The sequence below is a fragment of the Fringilla coelebs genome, assembly GCF_963513975.1.
Source record: "Fringilla coelebs genome assembly, chromosome: Z".
Classification (NCBI taxonomy): domain Eukaryota; kingdom Metazoa; phylum Chordata; class Aves; order Passeriformes; family Fringillidae; genus Fringilla; species Fringilla coelebs.
The window spans coordinates 82,680,373-82,693,653 of NC_140031.1; the positions used below are offsets into that span (position 1 = coordinate 82,680,373).

At 41.0% G+C, this 13,281-nt stretch overlaps 1 protein-coding gene across 1 annotated transcript in view; it reads right to left on the reverse strand.

The window, feature by feature from the left end:
- ATG10 (autophagy related 10) overlaps positions 1–12,946 on the reverse strand; it is a 59,514-nt gene extending 46,568 nt beyond the window's left edge. The window contains exons 1-3 of the mRNA XM_084225018.1: positions 12,852–12,946; positions 10,689–10,814; positions 6,368–6,487 (exon numbers count right to left, since the gene is read on the reverse strand). Coding sequence (XP_084081144.1) covers positions 6,368–6,487; positions 10,689–10,802 — 234 coding nt within the window. The 5' untranslated portion in view covers positions 10,803–10,814; positions 12,852–12,946. The remainder of the gene's footprint in view (positions 1–6,367; positions 6,488–10,688; positions 10,815–12,851) is intronic.
- Between the last annotated feature and the right edge of the window lie 335 nt (positions 12,947–13,281).

The following is a 13,281-nucleotide window of genomic DNA, read 5'->3' on the forward strand; positions in this document are numbered from 1 at the left end:
TGTACACTTATGACATTAAATCAAATGACAATTATTTCATTAAATTTTAACTTGAAGAATTTAAAAAGTGTAAATACTTTACTCTGATTTTCATCTAAAAGCATGGTAAAGGTTTTTCAAAACACCTTTCCAGACATCATGAGAAAATGCACTAAATGGAAACAAAACAACAATACCCCTTCTTGATATCTAAAACACAGGATCACCAGCACAAAACGGTGAGCTTATAAATAGTTTTGTCTCTGGCATTGCTACTCCCTCAGAGTTCAGATTCTGGGAAAATCACCTTCAGTCCCCACAGCCTCAGAGTGTGCTCCACAGGAAATGAAGGTTTATTTACTGCAGAAGAAAGATATTGTGCTGGAATGACATCATGCCTTCAACCAGGCTGACTCCAACTCAACTGTCACATTCAGTTACCAAACCTTAATTAGAACATCTTTTCCTGTGTCTGATGTAGCATTTTTTTCTAATATTAAGTGACAGCTCTGAATACCAAGATGGCAGATAAAAAGCTGAAATCACTCCATGCTAACATCTAAACAGAAAATGAATCACTTTTGGGGGTCATACAAAGTCCTCCTTCAGCTCTCCCAAAAGCATCATAATTAGTTTATATACTTGCTTTTGATATATTTCTTAAGATTTGTGGAAAGTTATTAGTGGGTAAAACAGAACAGCAATCAGAGAATGTGCAAGATAGAGAATTCAGATCAGGGTCCCACCACCCTCAACGACAGTCAAGCCAACAGCATGTCATCAAAGCTGTTGGAAACTAAATGTAACTCCTGCTAACAAGATTTGCCAGGATTCCAACGTGACACACAGAAAATGATGCACAAAGGTCTGTGTGTGGGAGACAAAAACCTCCCGTGCCTCCAGAACTTTACAGGAGCAGAAACATTTAAACTTCCTCCTTGAAGACTCAGGCATCCCAGCACAGAAGGAGCCCCAAAGCAGGACTGGGACTCAGGTGGCTTCTGTCCGATGAATTCTGCTTTTTCTGAGGGCTCTCCAGCTCAAGGAAGGGGTGCAATGCCTCCACCAAAGTTCCTTCCAGCCCTGATATTTCTAAACAATGCCGTTATTTTGCCAAGCCTTTCCATGCAGACAACAGTTAATAAAATCCACACTAGAATATTTTCCTGTGGTTTAATAAAGGCTAATTCCACTTTCAGATTAATAGATTTTTAAGCAAAATCACGAGGATCTTCACTGTTTTTGCAATAGGCTTTAAAACTCTTCTGCATAAGTGGTTTCTTGATTTATTTCTTACAGGTCTCCATTTGGGTTTCATTTCTGTGATATTTGAAAACAGTGCTGGTACACAAGCAACCTCACTGCTCTTGAGCCCGACACATTTACTACAAACTGATAGTTTAGGTACACAATACTTGATTTTCTTCCTCTTTACTAAGGTACTTCCATTATTTCCTGCAGTGAATGCTGGATTCTATTAAATGTATTTACATTTTTCTCCTTAAGCACTGTTTGCTAGGTTTTCACTTAATCATCCAACAAATACTGTGGTTATGCAAATGTTTACATTTACTTTTGTTTATTCATCTTATTTTTGCACAGGAAAAACAAAAAGGAGCTGTTCCTAATTGTAAAAATACTGGATTTGTTTAGAGAAAAAATTATCAATAATTGCTAAAAATTGTAGTTTTCTATTTTCTACAATCTTAAAAGCACAGCTGAACAGCACATCATGGAATTACGACCTTTAAGAACTCATTGCCACATCCCCCATCAGGCAGATCCTCACCAACACTCACGAACAGCTGCCAGCAAAGGTGGAGCCCACCACGCAGCAAATGCATAACTTCATCCGTTTTTGCTGGGGCTCAGTGCTCATTTTCCAAAGGCAGTATCAGGTATGAACAGACCTTCAGCATTCCCAACCTGCCCAATTCTTTATAAAGCGGCAGTGGCTCCAGCTCCAGGAATGGTTCCATGCTGACTCACTTCTTCTGCACTACCCAGAGGAGCTGAGACAAACCACACACTGAGAATTATTACTCCAAGTTATTGCTTCCCTTGGGCTATTTGAATAACAAACAAAGAGAATGCATAAAGTGAATCCAGATTTTCCCATTTTACTCATTTAGAGTATAAGCTCTTTGAGGCAGGAGAACTACCTTCACTTTGAATCTTGTACGGTATTTTTCACCTTATCAACAATTCATGCAATAACGTATGTAACGGTTCTGTCCTTGCTAGAAAAGAAGACACAGTCCCATGTTCACTGATAAAGACCCTGACAGATGTCCTGGGAGGACAGATTTGATTTGGATCAAGAAAGAATACATACTGAAGATTGTTGTTGAATTAGCCAGAATGCTTTATGGTGGTTACACAAGATTTATGCTGTCTGTGGAAAAGTACAGATGACACTCAGCTGGCATAAAGTCAGAACAGCTCAGAAAGACAACAACTGATTCAATAAAAATTTAACCAGAACAAAATGGCAACTTAAAAATTTTCAAATGGCGCCCATGTGCTCCTATCTGTCCCTTGCTTTGCATCTCAGGCTATTTTTATTCTTTTGGAAGAGACTCTAAAAGGTTTATGACTCTTCAGCTCATATCCAAGGGACCGAATCTCATCTCACTAGTCTGAAGAGCATCCTCCACCAACTTGGCCTGAAGTTTATCATCAGTCACAATGCCATTAGTAGTTTCTGTTTACCAATCAGAATGTTGAAATAAACATCTTGATTAAACTAAAACCACAAAAAACAGAGGATGGCATACCAGAAGAGCAGTGTGAATCATCTTCCAGGAGGATGGAAAAATGGAAAAATGAGCTCTGCCTAACACAGGATCCCCAGGCACCTCATTAAGATAAACAGTTTGACAAGTGAGACACTGCCAAGTATAAAGACAAACCTCCTTAAATTGTCTTTAAGTTGCTACTCCACAAAACACAACCCTCAACTAAGTATGAGCTCCACCATGAAAGTGAAATCTCAGCTCCAGTGAAGTCACCAGCACAAATTCCGAGTGCTGTAAGGAGCCCAGAGCCACCTTTTGTTGTAGGGGGCTCACACGACAACATGAAGGCACCTACAGCCATGTAGCTTAACCTTGATCACCCCTGAGGAAAAAAACACACTTTTAGACTTATCCTCTCTTAGAGGAGACACCTAAAATAGGTCAACTGATTTATATCCAAAAATGCTTTTTTACCTCCTCAGGCTGAAACAAAGATTTAAGTGACAAGCTCTATACTGAAGATATCTAAAATAAGCAGAAAGAAACCCACATAGAATTTTATTCTTGGTTTAAAGATGAAAACACAACTTGTATAAAAGGAACCAGCACATAATACAGACTGCTCTGTGGAAAAGACCAGAATACAAAGTTATTCATCACTCCTTCACCAGAAAGGCTCCTGATATTTATTCACCAATCAAAGAGATGGAAGGCTGGAAACATTAACCATCCATGCTAATCAATGAGGTGAAACAAACTCCAAGTAAGCTGGTCAGGTTTCCAGTAGATCCCATAAGATTAGCATATTTTTGAAACGGGGATAACTGCTAATTGATTTTCTATTTGAATAAAGTTACTTCAGGCTACTTGTGCATTTTCTTTACCATATCGTTAGGTTTCAGTGTCTCTTCACAGGCTAAAACTGAGTAGAACAAAGATAATTTTGCCCCTCTGCAGTTTTAACATCCTAACTGTACCCCACTACACTAGGACATATTTATGATTTATTCTACATCACCTCCTCCCTGATGTGTCTTGGGTTCACTCCCTTACACAGGAGTTAAATCCTCACTATTAATAACTTTCCCATAACTTCAAAAATCTCTCTTCTGATTTTCCTCCAAATTTTCACCTCATCTGTCAAAACTGATGTTCTATTTCTAACCTTTGAGCTGAATTTCCAGGATGAGGGGAAGAAAATCTTTTGGCCTCTTATGCCCTGGCATATTCCAGAGTACATTCTTTTTTTATTTGTATCAACACTGATTGTTCTTAACAATGAATGTTGATTACTCAGATCTTAATTTCCGTATTTTTCCTTTCTTACTGCTCTGGGTTAATTATATTATTATATGCACATGCATCGTATCTACCACACCTTGTAGGAGATCAGATTAGCCAGATGGAAATATTCCAATAAGATACAAATAATAGAGACAAAATATAGAAAAATATAGAAAAATCAAGGTCATAACAGGAATTCTGGAACTGAATATTGTGAAACATGCAGCTATCAGTCCATGGCTGGTTTTTTTTACAAAACAAATTTTATTTCCTATTTAGAGCTTTTTTAAGCTCCGAATACATAAAAATAAAAATTATTCATTAAAAATATTAATATTAAAATATTAAGATATTAATTTAAAAATGCATATAGTCAGAAGAAACATTTCCATTTTCCACCAAGATCACAACTTTTGCTTTTCATCAGAATGCATTTCAATAACTTACTCAAACAGATTGCAGTAATTCCATTACACCATGTGATTTATGGGTACAACATACATTAAAACTAAAAAAAACCAAAACCTAACACCTATTTAAATAACAGATTGTTATTAAGAGTGGAATTGGTCCCTAGTACTCAATATCTGTGAAAAAGAACATGCATCTTACACAGGAACTACTGTGCCTAAGAAAATGTAACCTGTCTACAGTCACCATTTTCATATTTCTTAGTGTTAAACACACAGCTTTACTCTACATATCCAAAGCAAATTTCATTTTCCTATTTGATAGATTAAATAACTTTAATAGTCTGGTTACCCTTCAGCTCAATGTAAAATGTAAATTTTACATCATCTCCATTAGGCATTGAATGTTTTGGAGAAGAAATTAAATTATTTTTCTTATAGTCTTATAACCTCCATAATTTTCTGAGACCTTTCTCTTGTTTCACTTTTCATCTTTACTGCTCCTACACGACAGGTACAAAGGTTCCAAGACCCTCCAAGAGGGTCCTTCCAATTTGCACATTACTGTGGCTCAAAACAAAGAAATCTTTCCAAATATCTCATGGACTGCTCACTTCAGTATCTTGACAAATCACAAAACTTGGCCTGGAATCTTATTGCAGTGTATTATTCATTATAATATTTCAGTGTGTCTGACATTTCAGTATGTTAGAGATGCTGAGGTCTCTTTTGTTTCATGGTATTTTCTGTAACTGACACCAGAAGAAGGACTCGATAGCTTTTTACAGGTGTTCTTTTAAAATGCACTCTGTAACGAAGACTTGATTCATTATTTAAGGAAAAAAAAGGTCACAATAATCAAAAGCAATTTTCAATATAAACAGTAATGTGTTGTTGCAAGTCAGGACTGAAGTATACAAACAGTGTTGTTAATGACAATTAAATAACAACCCCTGAAGCACTGATACCCACCTTCTTTTTACAAAATACTGGAATACAATTTAAAGAAAAACCTGAAAAATGCCTCAGCTATTCGTTAAATGACTTGGATAGCTCTTTAAAATGCAGCTGAAACCTGTGAGTGAGCTCAAAAATCAGTAGAAATGACTGTATCACAGACTAATAGCACAATTGTTTTAAGTGCCATTTCCTTCAGAAACCAGGCCAAAAGAATACTCATTTCAGACCAGAAATGTCATAAATGTACCAGAGTCTCAGTGGGGGAAAAAAATGCAATCAGAGTGCTGATGAAAAAAGGAAAGAAATTGCAGAAAAAGGTAACTGCAAAGTTTTCCACATCCACCTATTCAACAGCTTATAGCATACACAATACATTGCTTTCAGTCTATTATAATCCAAGATTTATTTTCTTTTTTATGGTAACAACACAACAAGGGAGGGAATCCCTGTCAATTATATCCTGGTTAGTTAATAATCTGGAGCTCTAATGAAGACTCCAGAAAGCAAATAATTATTCAGATCAGTCCAACCAGAGTCTGATGAACAGTTTTCATTTTCTGGAAGAAACACAGTTATTCTCCTTCAGGAACACCTCACTGCCCCCCACCAGCAATTTCAAAAAATTGCTCAGTTTTTAAGTCAGTTCCATAGTAGAAAATAAATCTTGATGATTAACCTTTTTCCAAATACACACACACACACACACAAAAAAAAAAAAAAGTTTCTTTAATGTTATTGAATAAAAATACCAAGAAATATTAACCTATGAGGAGAACACCTATACAAAGAATGATGGAATCTTTTTCATTTAGTCCCAATTTTCATGACCAATACTCAATGAGGTGTATAATTAGTTTTCCTATAACTGTACGACAACTAATTAAAAGCCACTGGTAACTTCAGATCTGAAGTCTTGCTGGAAGGACTTACTAGCATAGTGGTTTTTATTTTTATTAGTTATTTTATAAACACATAAGTTCAAAAATCTGTACTTACTTCTACATGTGCAAATAACATTTGTTCAGTGTTATCATTGTTTTTCTCCTTGAGGTCTGGTGGGATGTGTCTGTTTCTTACTTGGAAATGTGTCTTACTAAGATAACCATCACCAAGGTCCTGTGTTCAGAAAAAGAGAAAGAAAAAAGAAATTTTCTGTAACCAAAATGGTAAATGCCTTCACTGTTCTAGAAAATAAACAGAGCATGGTATTTAGGCACAGGCTCCAAGTCTTTTTATAGGCACTGATGACTGCAGTGCTCCTCAGCACCTTCTCACGGATGGTTTACACCAGCTCTTGGTGTTGAAGGAAGTCAAAGACCTCAACAGCAAGAATAAAGTTTAATACAGCTATTAATGGAATAAAAACAACTGCACCCTGGGGATCAGGATAAGTGCCAAAGAACGGGAAGGCAGTGCACCAAGGTGATGAAGAGATGAGGAGCTATTAACGATTTTGACCTATTTCAATGCATTCATGCCAGGATTAACTTCCCAACTCCTGCAAGGCTGGTTTGGTTTTGCTCTGTTTCCCCCTCTAACTTTACAAAATTCTGAAAACAAAACAAAACCACTTCAGAATTTATGTATGCAGAGTCACAACTTGTTTCCTTCTCTTGATCACCTCTGAGGTGAAACGCAAGAGAAAACAGACGAAGCTGTGCCTCCTCCCAGTTCCCATTTTATCATTTTGCTTCCCAGGCCACACAGCCCACAGTTGTTAAGCACTGTTGTACAATCCCCGAGTGGCAGAAGAAAGGTTTAGGAGTTTTCCTGCATTACTGGCCTGTCTACCTGCACATTTTATTTTTCCTAATTAGGAGCAAGAGGAGAGAAAATGTTTAATAACAGGTACACCCTGAAAGGAAGAAAGCAAGTACAGAGCACAAAGAACAGTAGTTGCACATTGAGGATTTACTTCTCAAAGGAAACAAATAAATTGGGAGTTTATTAGCTGTTTCATTACATTTTATTTTAGACAAACAGCATATGCACAACATCTGATGAAAAAGGATTCTATTCAAAACAGTCTCACTACAAAATTCATTAACATAGCACTAAATTTTTAGACAAGACTATTTAACTATGATTTAAGTCTTTGGTTAATTTGTCATTGCTGACAGAGTTTCTGCTATATATTTTTATCTTTAAACCATCACAGGTTTTATACTGACACACTAGTTCTCTCTTTCCAAAGACACCGTAGATTAAATGTATCTCCAAAATATATAAGAGCTACTTGTTTACTTTGTTCTGATAAAGTTTCATGCATTAAAAAAAGGATAATGCACCCTAGGTGTACTTTTTCCATTGATTTTTAAGCATGACTAACAGCATAGCCAATTACACTGCCCACTTCTCCTACTTTATGCCTTATTTTCTCAACAAATCTCATTAAGAGCATGAACCCACCAACCTTCATGCAAGTCCTGGCTGCAGAGCCAAGTGCAGCCTGTGCAGGGAGGAACCCAGTGCGCAGAGAATGGTGAAAGAAAAACTAAGCCTAAACTAGTGATAGAAAATCCACTTCTCTCACTCTCAACTCTCTCTCAAGCATCTCCTCGCTCCTCTCAAGTGTCTCCTCGTGGAGCTTCCCAACAGTGCCAGCAGGAGGAAAGACACCTACACAGGTATTTGTCCCACTGAGAGCAGCAGAAGAAGGGCTGCAGCCACCCACAGAGGAGAAATGCCCCACGGCACAGTGAGCTGTGCCAGAGCAGGGCTGGACTGAGCCTCCTCCTCCCTGAACTGGTTCTTTGCCTGGGAGAGTGCAGCCAAACTTCACAGCCTTGCACTCTTTGAGTGCCACGAGAAAACATGGATGGAGGATGGATGGATGGATGGATGGATGGATGGATGGATGGATGGATGGATGGATGGATGGATGGATGGATGGATGGATGGATGGATGGATGGATGGATGGAGCCAGCAGTCTCTGTAGCTGTGTCAGAGCAGACAGGAAGGAGCAGCATCCCTCCTGCTGCACTCAGTGGTGTTTTGTACTCTTCTATACCCCTATAAACCACAGCTGTAGCCAGAACCCTGATCCCACTAATGTGCTAAGGGAGTCCCTTCCTACTGCAGCTGTAAGGGAAGCCAAAGGGAACAAATGCAACTTTTGGTATGATTACCTGGATTAACCTCACTAAATATGAAACAAACACAAAGCAGAGAGCAAATAGGGCCTCGTTTGCTTCAGCTAAATCTCGACCTCCACAGCAAGATTTAACCATTCATCCTTAACAGCAGCACCCAAGTTCAGCTCCACCAGCTCCTGCAGGAGAGGTGCTCTTGGCTTTTTTACAGCTTTCTTACGGTGGAAAAAAAACCCCAAACCAAGAGAACACATTATAAAAATAACATCATTTGGAACATTTCACTTATAGCTATAAATACAGGGTTCTGCCTGGGCCATGTGAGCTTATGCACTAAGAGCCAGCTCCACAAGAACAATGAGTATTTCATCATCTAAATTTAATCTCCACAGAAAACACGGGAACACAGTTCTACCAGCCTGGTTCACTTGTGTGGTCTCACTGCTATCAATGGGTCTATTCACGTGAGTCAGGAATGAGGAATGAGATCCAAGTGCATTACATCAGCAAAATTAAGAGTGCCCCAAACTACCCACAACACATATACAGGTTAAAAAAAAAAAAAAAAAAAAAAAAAAGGCAAAAAGACAATGAGACATCTTGTTGAGGAAAAGCTTTCTTCTCAGACTCCACACTGAAAATGGATGGTCTCCGTGGCCAGGTTTTTATCACACACTGAAATCACAGAGTCGCCAACTTGGCCCATTAAAAAAAGAAAACAACGCTCTTAGAATTTTTTTATATGAGAACAAAAATCTATCTCATTCTGCTATTTCCAGCAAAGCTTCTTATTTCACAGAAAGTTCAGACTTTGACCCATGTATTAAATTCCCAGTAGAGGCTCAGAGCATCTTTCTTTGTTGAATAAATCCTCACAAATATAGCCTTGAACTGAAATCTAAAGTTTCAAATGGTTTTCTGTAAGAAAGGGTGCATTGTAACACTTGGCTAATATTTGCACTCTTATAAAAACTCCTCAATAGAACAAATCTAAGTCCAAGGTCCTCCCTCTTCTCCCTCTTACTGAAATTCTGATTGTCTGTGATGGAAGGGTTACAAATATTAATGTACAACTACACATGTAAGAACAATGGCACACATGGGAAAAAGCATGACTTTTCTCGCAAAAAATTCATTAAAACGTGGGAAAACACTGAAGCCATTAAACTCTAAAGAAAAAAAAATAAAAAAGCTAGAGTAGCAGATTTTATACAATAGAAAGACAGAATACAGAAAAAAGACAGCATGAAATCCTACATCCTGGAGTAAGCCAGCATGTATCAACACATCTCCATATACTGGAACCATAAATTTTTATATACTGTACCAACATATATCTATACACTATAATACATATACTGGATAATTTGTGTACCTATACATATATTAGTTTGACAATATCCTGAGCAAAATAACAAAAGTCATATAGAACTCAGTAAATGAAAAAATATGTATAGCAAAACCATTCTTCTTAAAGAAAACAGAATTTGTCAGTGTAATTTCAGAAGACACGTTTGGTTGATAAACATACAAGTTGGAACAATACATGCTCAGAATTTCCTAAGATATCTGTGGATTCCACAAGTGGAAATTTAAAATAATTAAAATGATCCCACAGTTATCTTACACATGCTATAGGATGAAAAATTAATAATTCACAGATCTCAAAGTGTAACTTAAAAAATGGGCAAATCATCATAAAATAAGTGATTCTAATGGGGTCCTTTGGGACTAGTCTTAGCCCTGTGCTATTTAAAATTTTGATTAATGACCTACTAACAATATGTAGTTATTACTGTAGAGGTTTGAAAGTTATGGAGAAGCACCAAATGATGAGAACTGATCATTAATACTGGCAGATATTTCTGGTTGCAAATGACAGTATTGCAATGAAAGTACTAAGCCAAGGATCTAGAGCAAAGACTATGTGCTATTTCAGCCTAAAGGGTTAAAGTGAACCTTGGATATAAAACCACATGCAGTTGCCCAGAGTAGGAAGGATTGAATTTCACAGTGACACCACATTCATTGTCTGGTTCTGCCCAGAGCTGAAAAAGGGTTTTGATAGATTGCCCAGGATTAAGAAATCCACAACCCTGTTCAATACCTGCACTGGCCTAAATCCTCAACTCAACATACCCGTGCAGTTAAAGGATGTGGTGGTTGTCGACAGCTCAAAAAGCCCAGCAAGAGCCTCTATAACCCAACACTCTGACTGCTTTACCTTGCTTGTTCTCCACTCCCAGCCATCTCCTATCTGCTGCGAGTGCTTAACGAACTCTTCACAGAACTGCTTGAATCTTTTCTCCTCCAAAAAGAAGTCTTCTTCACCTGCCATGCTACAGGATACCTGCAGAGCAAACCGAAGGTTAGTGCTGGCAGATGAGAAAAACACTGAGAAATTTCACTAAATCATAGCAGCTGAATAGTAAAATAACAAACCAGAAGGAAAAAAACCTATTGCTTTAAATAACACAAAGACTTTTCTTCAATTCCATCAGGGAATAATGGATCTGCAGAACAGCTGAGACTGGAAGAGACCTTTGAAGACCTTTGGTCCATTGCTCTCAGCAGTGTCAACTGCAGCAGGTTGCTCAGGTTTGTTTGAATCTGGGTTTTGGTTATCTCCAAGCATGCAGATGCCACAGCCTCTCTATGGTACCTGTTTCAGTGCTCAATTACCACAGTAGGGAATATTTTTTCTTCTGTTTAACTGGAAGCATTTACCTATCAGTTTGTGCTTGTTGCCTCTTGTGTTGCCTCGACTGAAGGAAGTCTGCGCCATCTTCTTTAATCCCTCCCACCACGTATTTATGGGCATTCAGAAGATCCCACTGACCTTTCTCTTCTCCAGGCTCATTCCTGCCAGCCCTCTCAGCCTTGCCTCACCAAACACCTGGACTGGTTCCAGTATTGTGGTGTCTTCCCTGTACTGGGCAGCCCAGAGCTGCCCTTTTAACATGTATTTCCTTAACAGCGCAGTGCAGCTCTCTGTGGCCCAAAAATATAGTTTCAAAACCTTCCCTGTCCCTCAAAAGGTTTTCTGACAGCGTTTTGAAGATGAAATTTTTCTCAGATAATTTGGTCATTTTTACTTGCCCCCCCCTCCCCTTGCCCATTTCAATGAGGATGTGTCATAAACAAAGCTGGTTTAATGTGTTTGTGGACATCAGGCAGCCCCACAAACAAACCCCTGAATCACAGAATGGTTTGGATGGAAGGAACCATAAAACTCATCATGGGCAGGGACACCTTCCACTGTCCCAGGGTGCTCCCAGCCCCAGTGTCCATCCTGGCCTTGGGCACTGCCAGGGATCCAGGGGCAGCCCCAGCTGCTCTGGGCACCCTGTGCCAGGGCCTACCCACCCTCACAGGGAAGGATTTTGTCCCACTATTTGCTCCAAACCTACTTTTTCTAATATTAAAGCCATTCCCCTTGTCCCATCAGTAGCTATCACAACAATAACCTGTAACTATTACAACCAGATCACACCTCTCCTTAACAAGAAATACAAGTGACACAGCATGTCACACAATGCTCATTATTTTTCAGTACCTGACCCTGAGTCACATCATGATCCTGTCTGCCCAGGACAAAAATTATTTATTAGCACTTGAAACACATTACTCTCAACAGCAGTTAACCCAAGGCTCTGTGCCTCTTGGATGCCAGGAAAGGGGAAAAGCAGGAAACAGACAGTGCAGGTGTTTCTGTAATTCCCCAAGTGCCCCAGCCCTGATGAAGAGATGCAAACCGCACTCATTGAAAAACGTACTGAGTGCACAGCTCCCTCACAGGGTTGAAACAGAGCTGCGTGCTTCTGGAAAACGGCAGCTGTGGAGAATCACCGAATCCCACAGCCCTAGGGCTGGAAGGTTCCTCTGGAGCTGCCCCAGCCCAGCCCTGCGCAGGCAGGGAGCCGTGGTCAGGGGCACAGGCAGGTGCCCGGCTGGGGCTGCCATGTCTCCACACAGGGACACTCCCGGCCCTCCCCGGGCAGCCGTTCCAGGGCTCTGCCCCTCCACGGACACGAGTTCTTCCTCCCGCTGCCCTGCCCCTGGCCGCCCTTTCTCTGATGGCCGCCGCTGCTGCTGCCGGCACCGGCGGCACCGAGCAGAGCCCGGCCCGTGCTCTGGCAGCCCTGGGGATGTTTGCATGGATAGATGGGATCCCCTCTCGGAGCTCCCCTCCCCAGACTCCGTGAAGGAGCCCCGAGCCGACCCGCACGGGCCCGTCCCGCTCGGACACAGGCCTGGCCGGCTGCTGGAGGCCAGGCGAGCCCCGCACAGATTTTTCCTTTTCCTCCTTTCCACAGTCTTCCCGGCCCCGGCGGACAGGGTCGGGGAGAGCGGGAGGGACCAGCCCCGTTCGCCGCCCCTCACGTACCGTGCGCTCCTCCTTCTTTTTCCTTTTCCTCCTCTTTTTCCTCCTTCTCCTCCTCCTCCTCCTCCTCCCGCCGCTCCGGGCGCGCGCCAGCCCCGCCCCCCGCTGCGCATGCGCGGGCCCGCCGCTACCCCTTGGGGGGGAGGGGCCAGCTGCGCGTGCGCGCGGGTCGGTGGGGGCGGGAATGGGGACTGAGGGATGAGGGGGAATGGGGGGGGGCGGGGTGAGGGAATGGAGGAGCGAGGAGGATGAGCGGGATGAGGGAATGAAGGAGTTGGGAAATGGGGGAGCGAGGGGGATGAGGGGATGGAGGAGTTGGGAAATGGGGGAGCGAGGGGGATGAGGGAATGAAGGAGTTGGGAAATGGGGGAGCGAGGGGGATGAGGGAATGGAGGAATGGGGGATGAGAGGGATGAGGGGGGTAAAGGAGTGA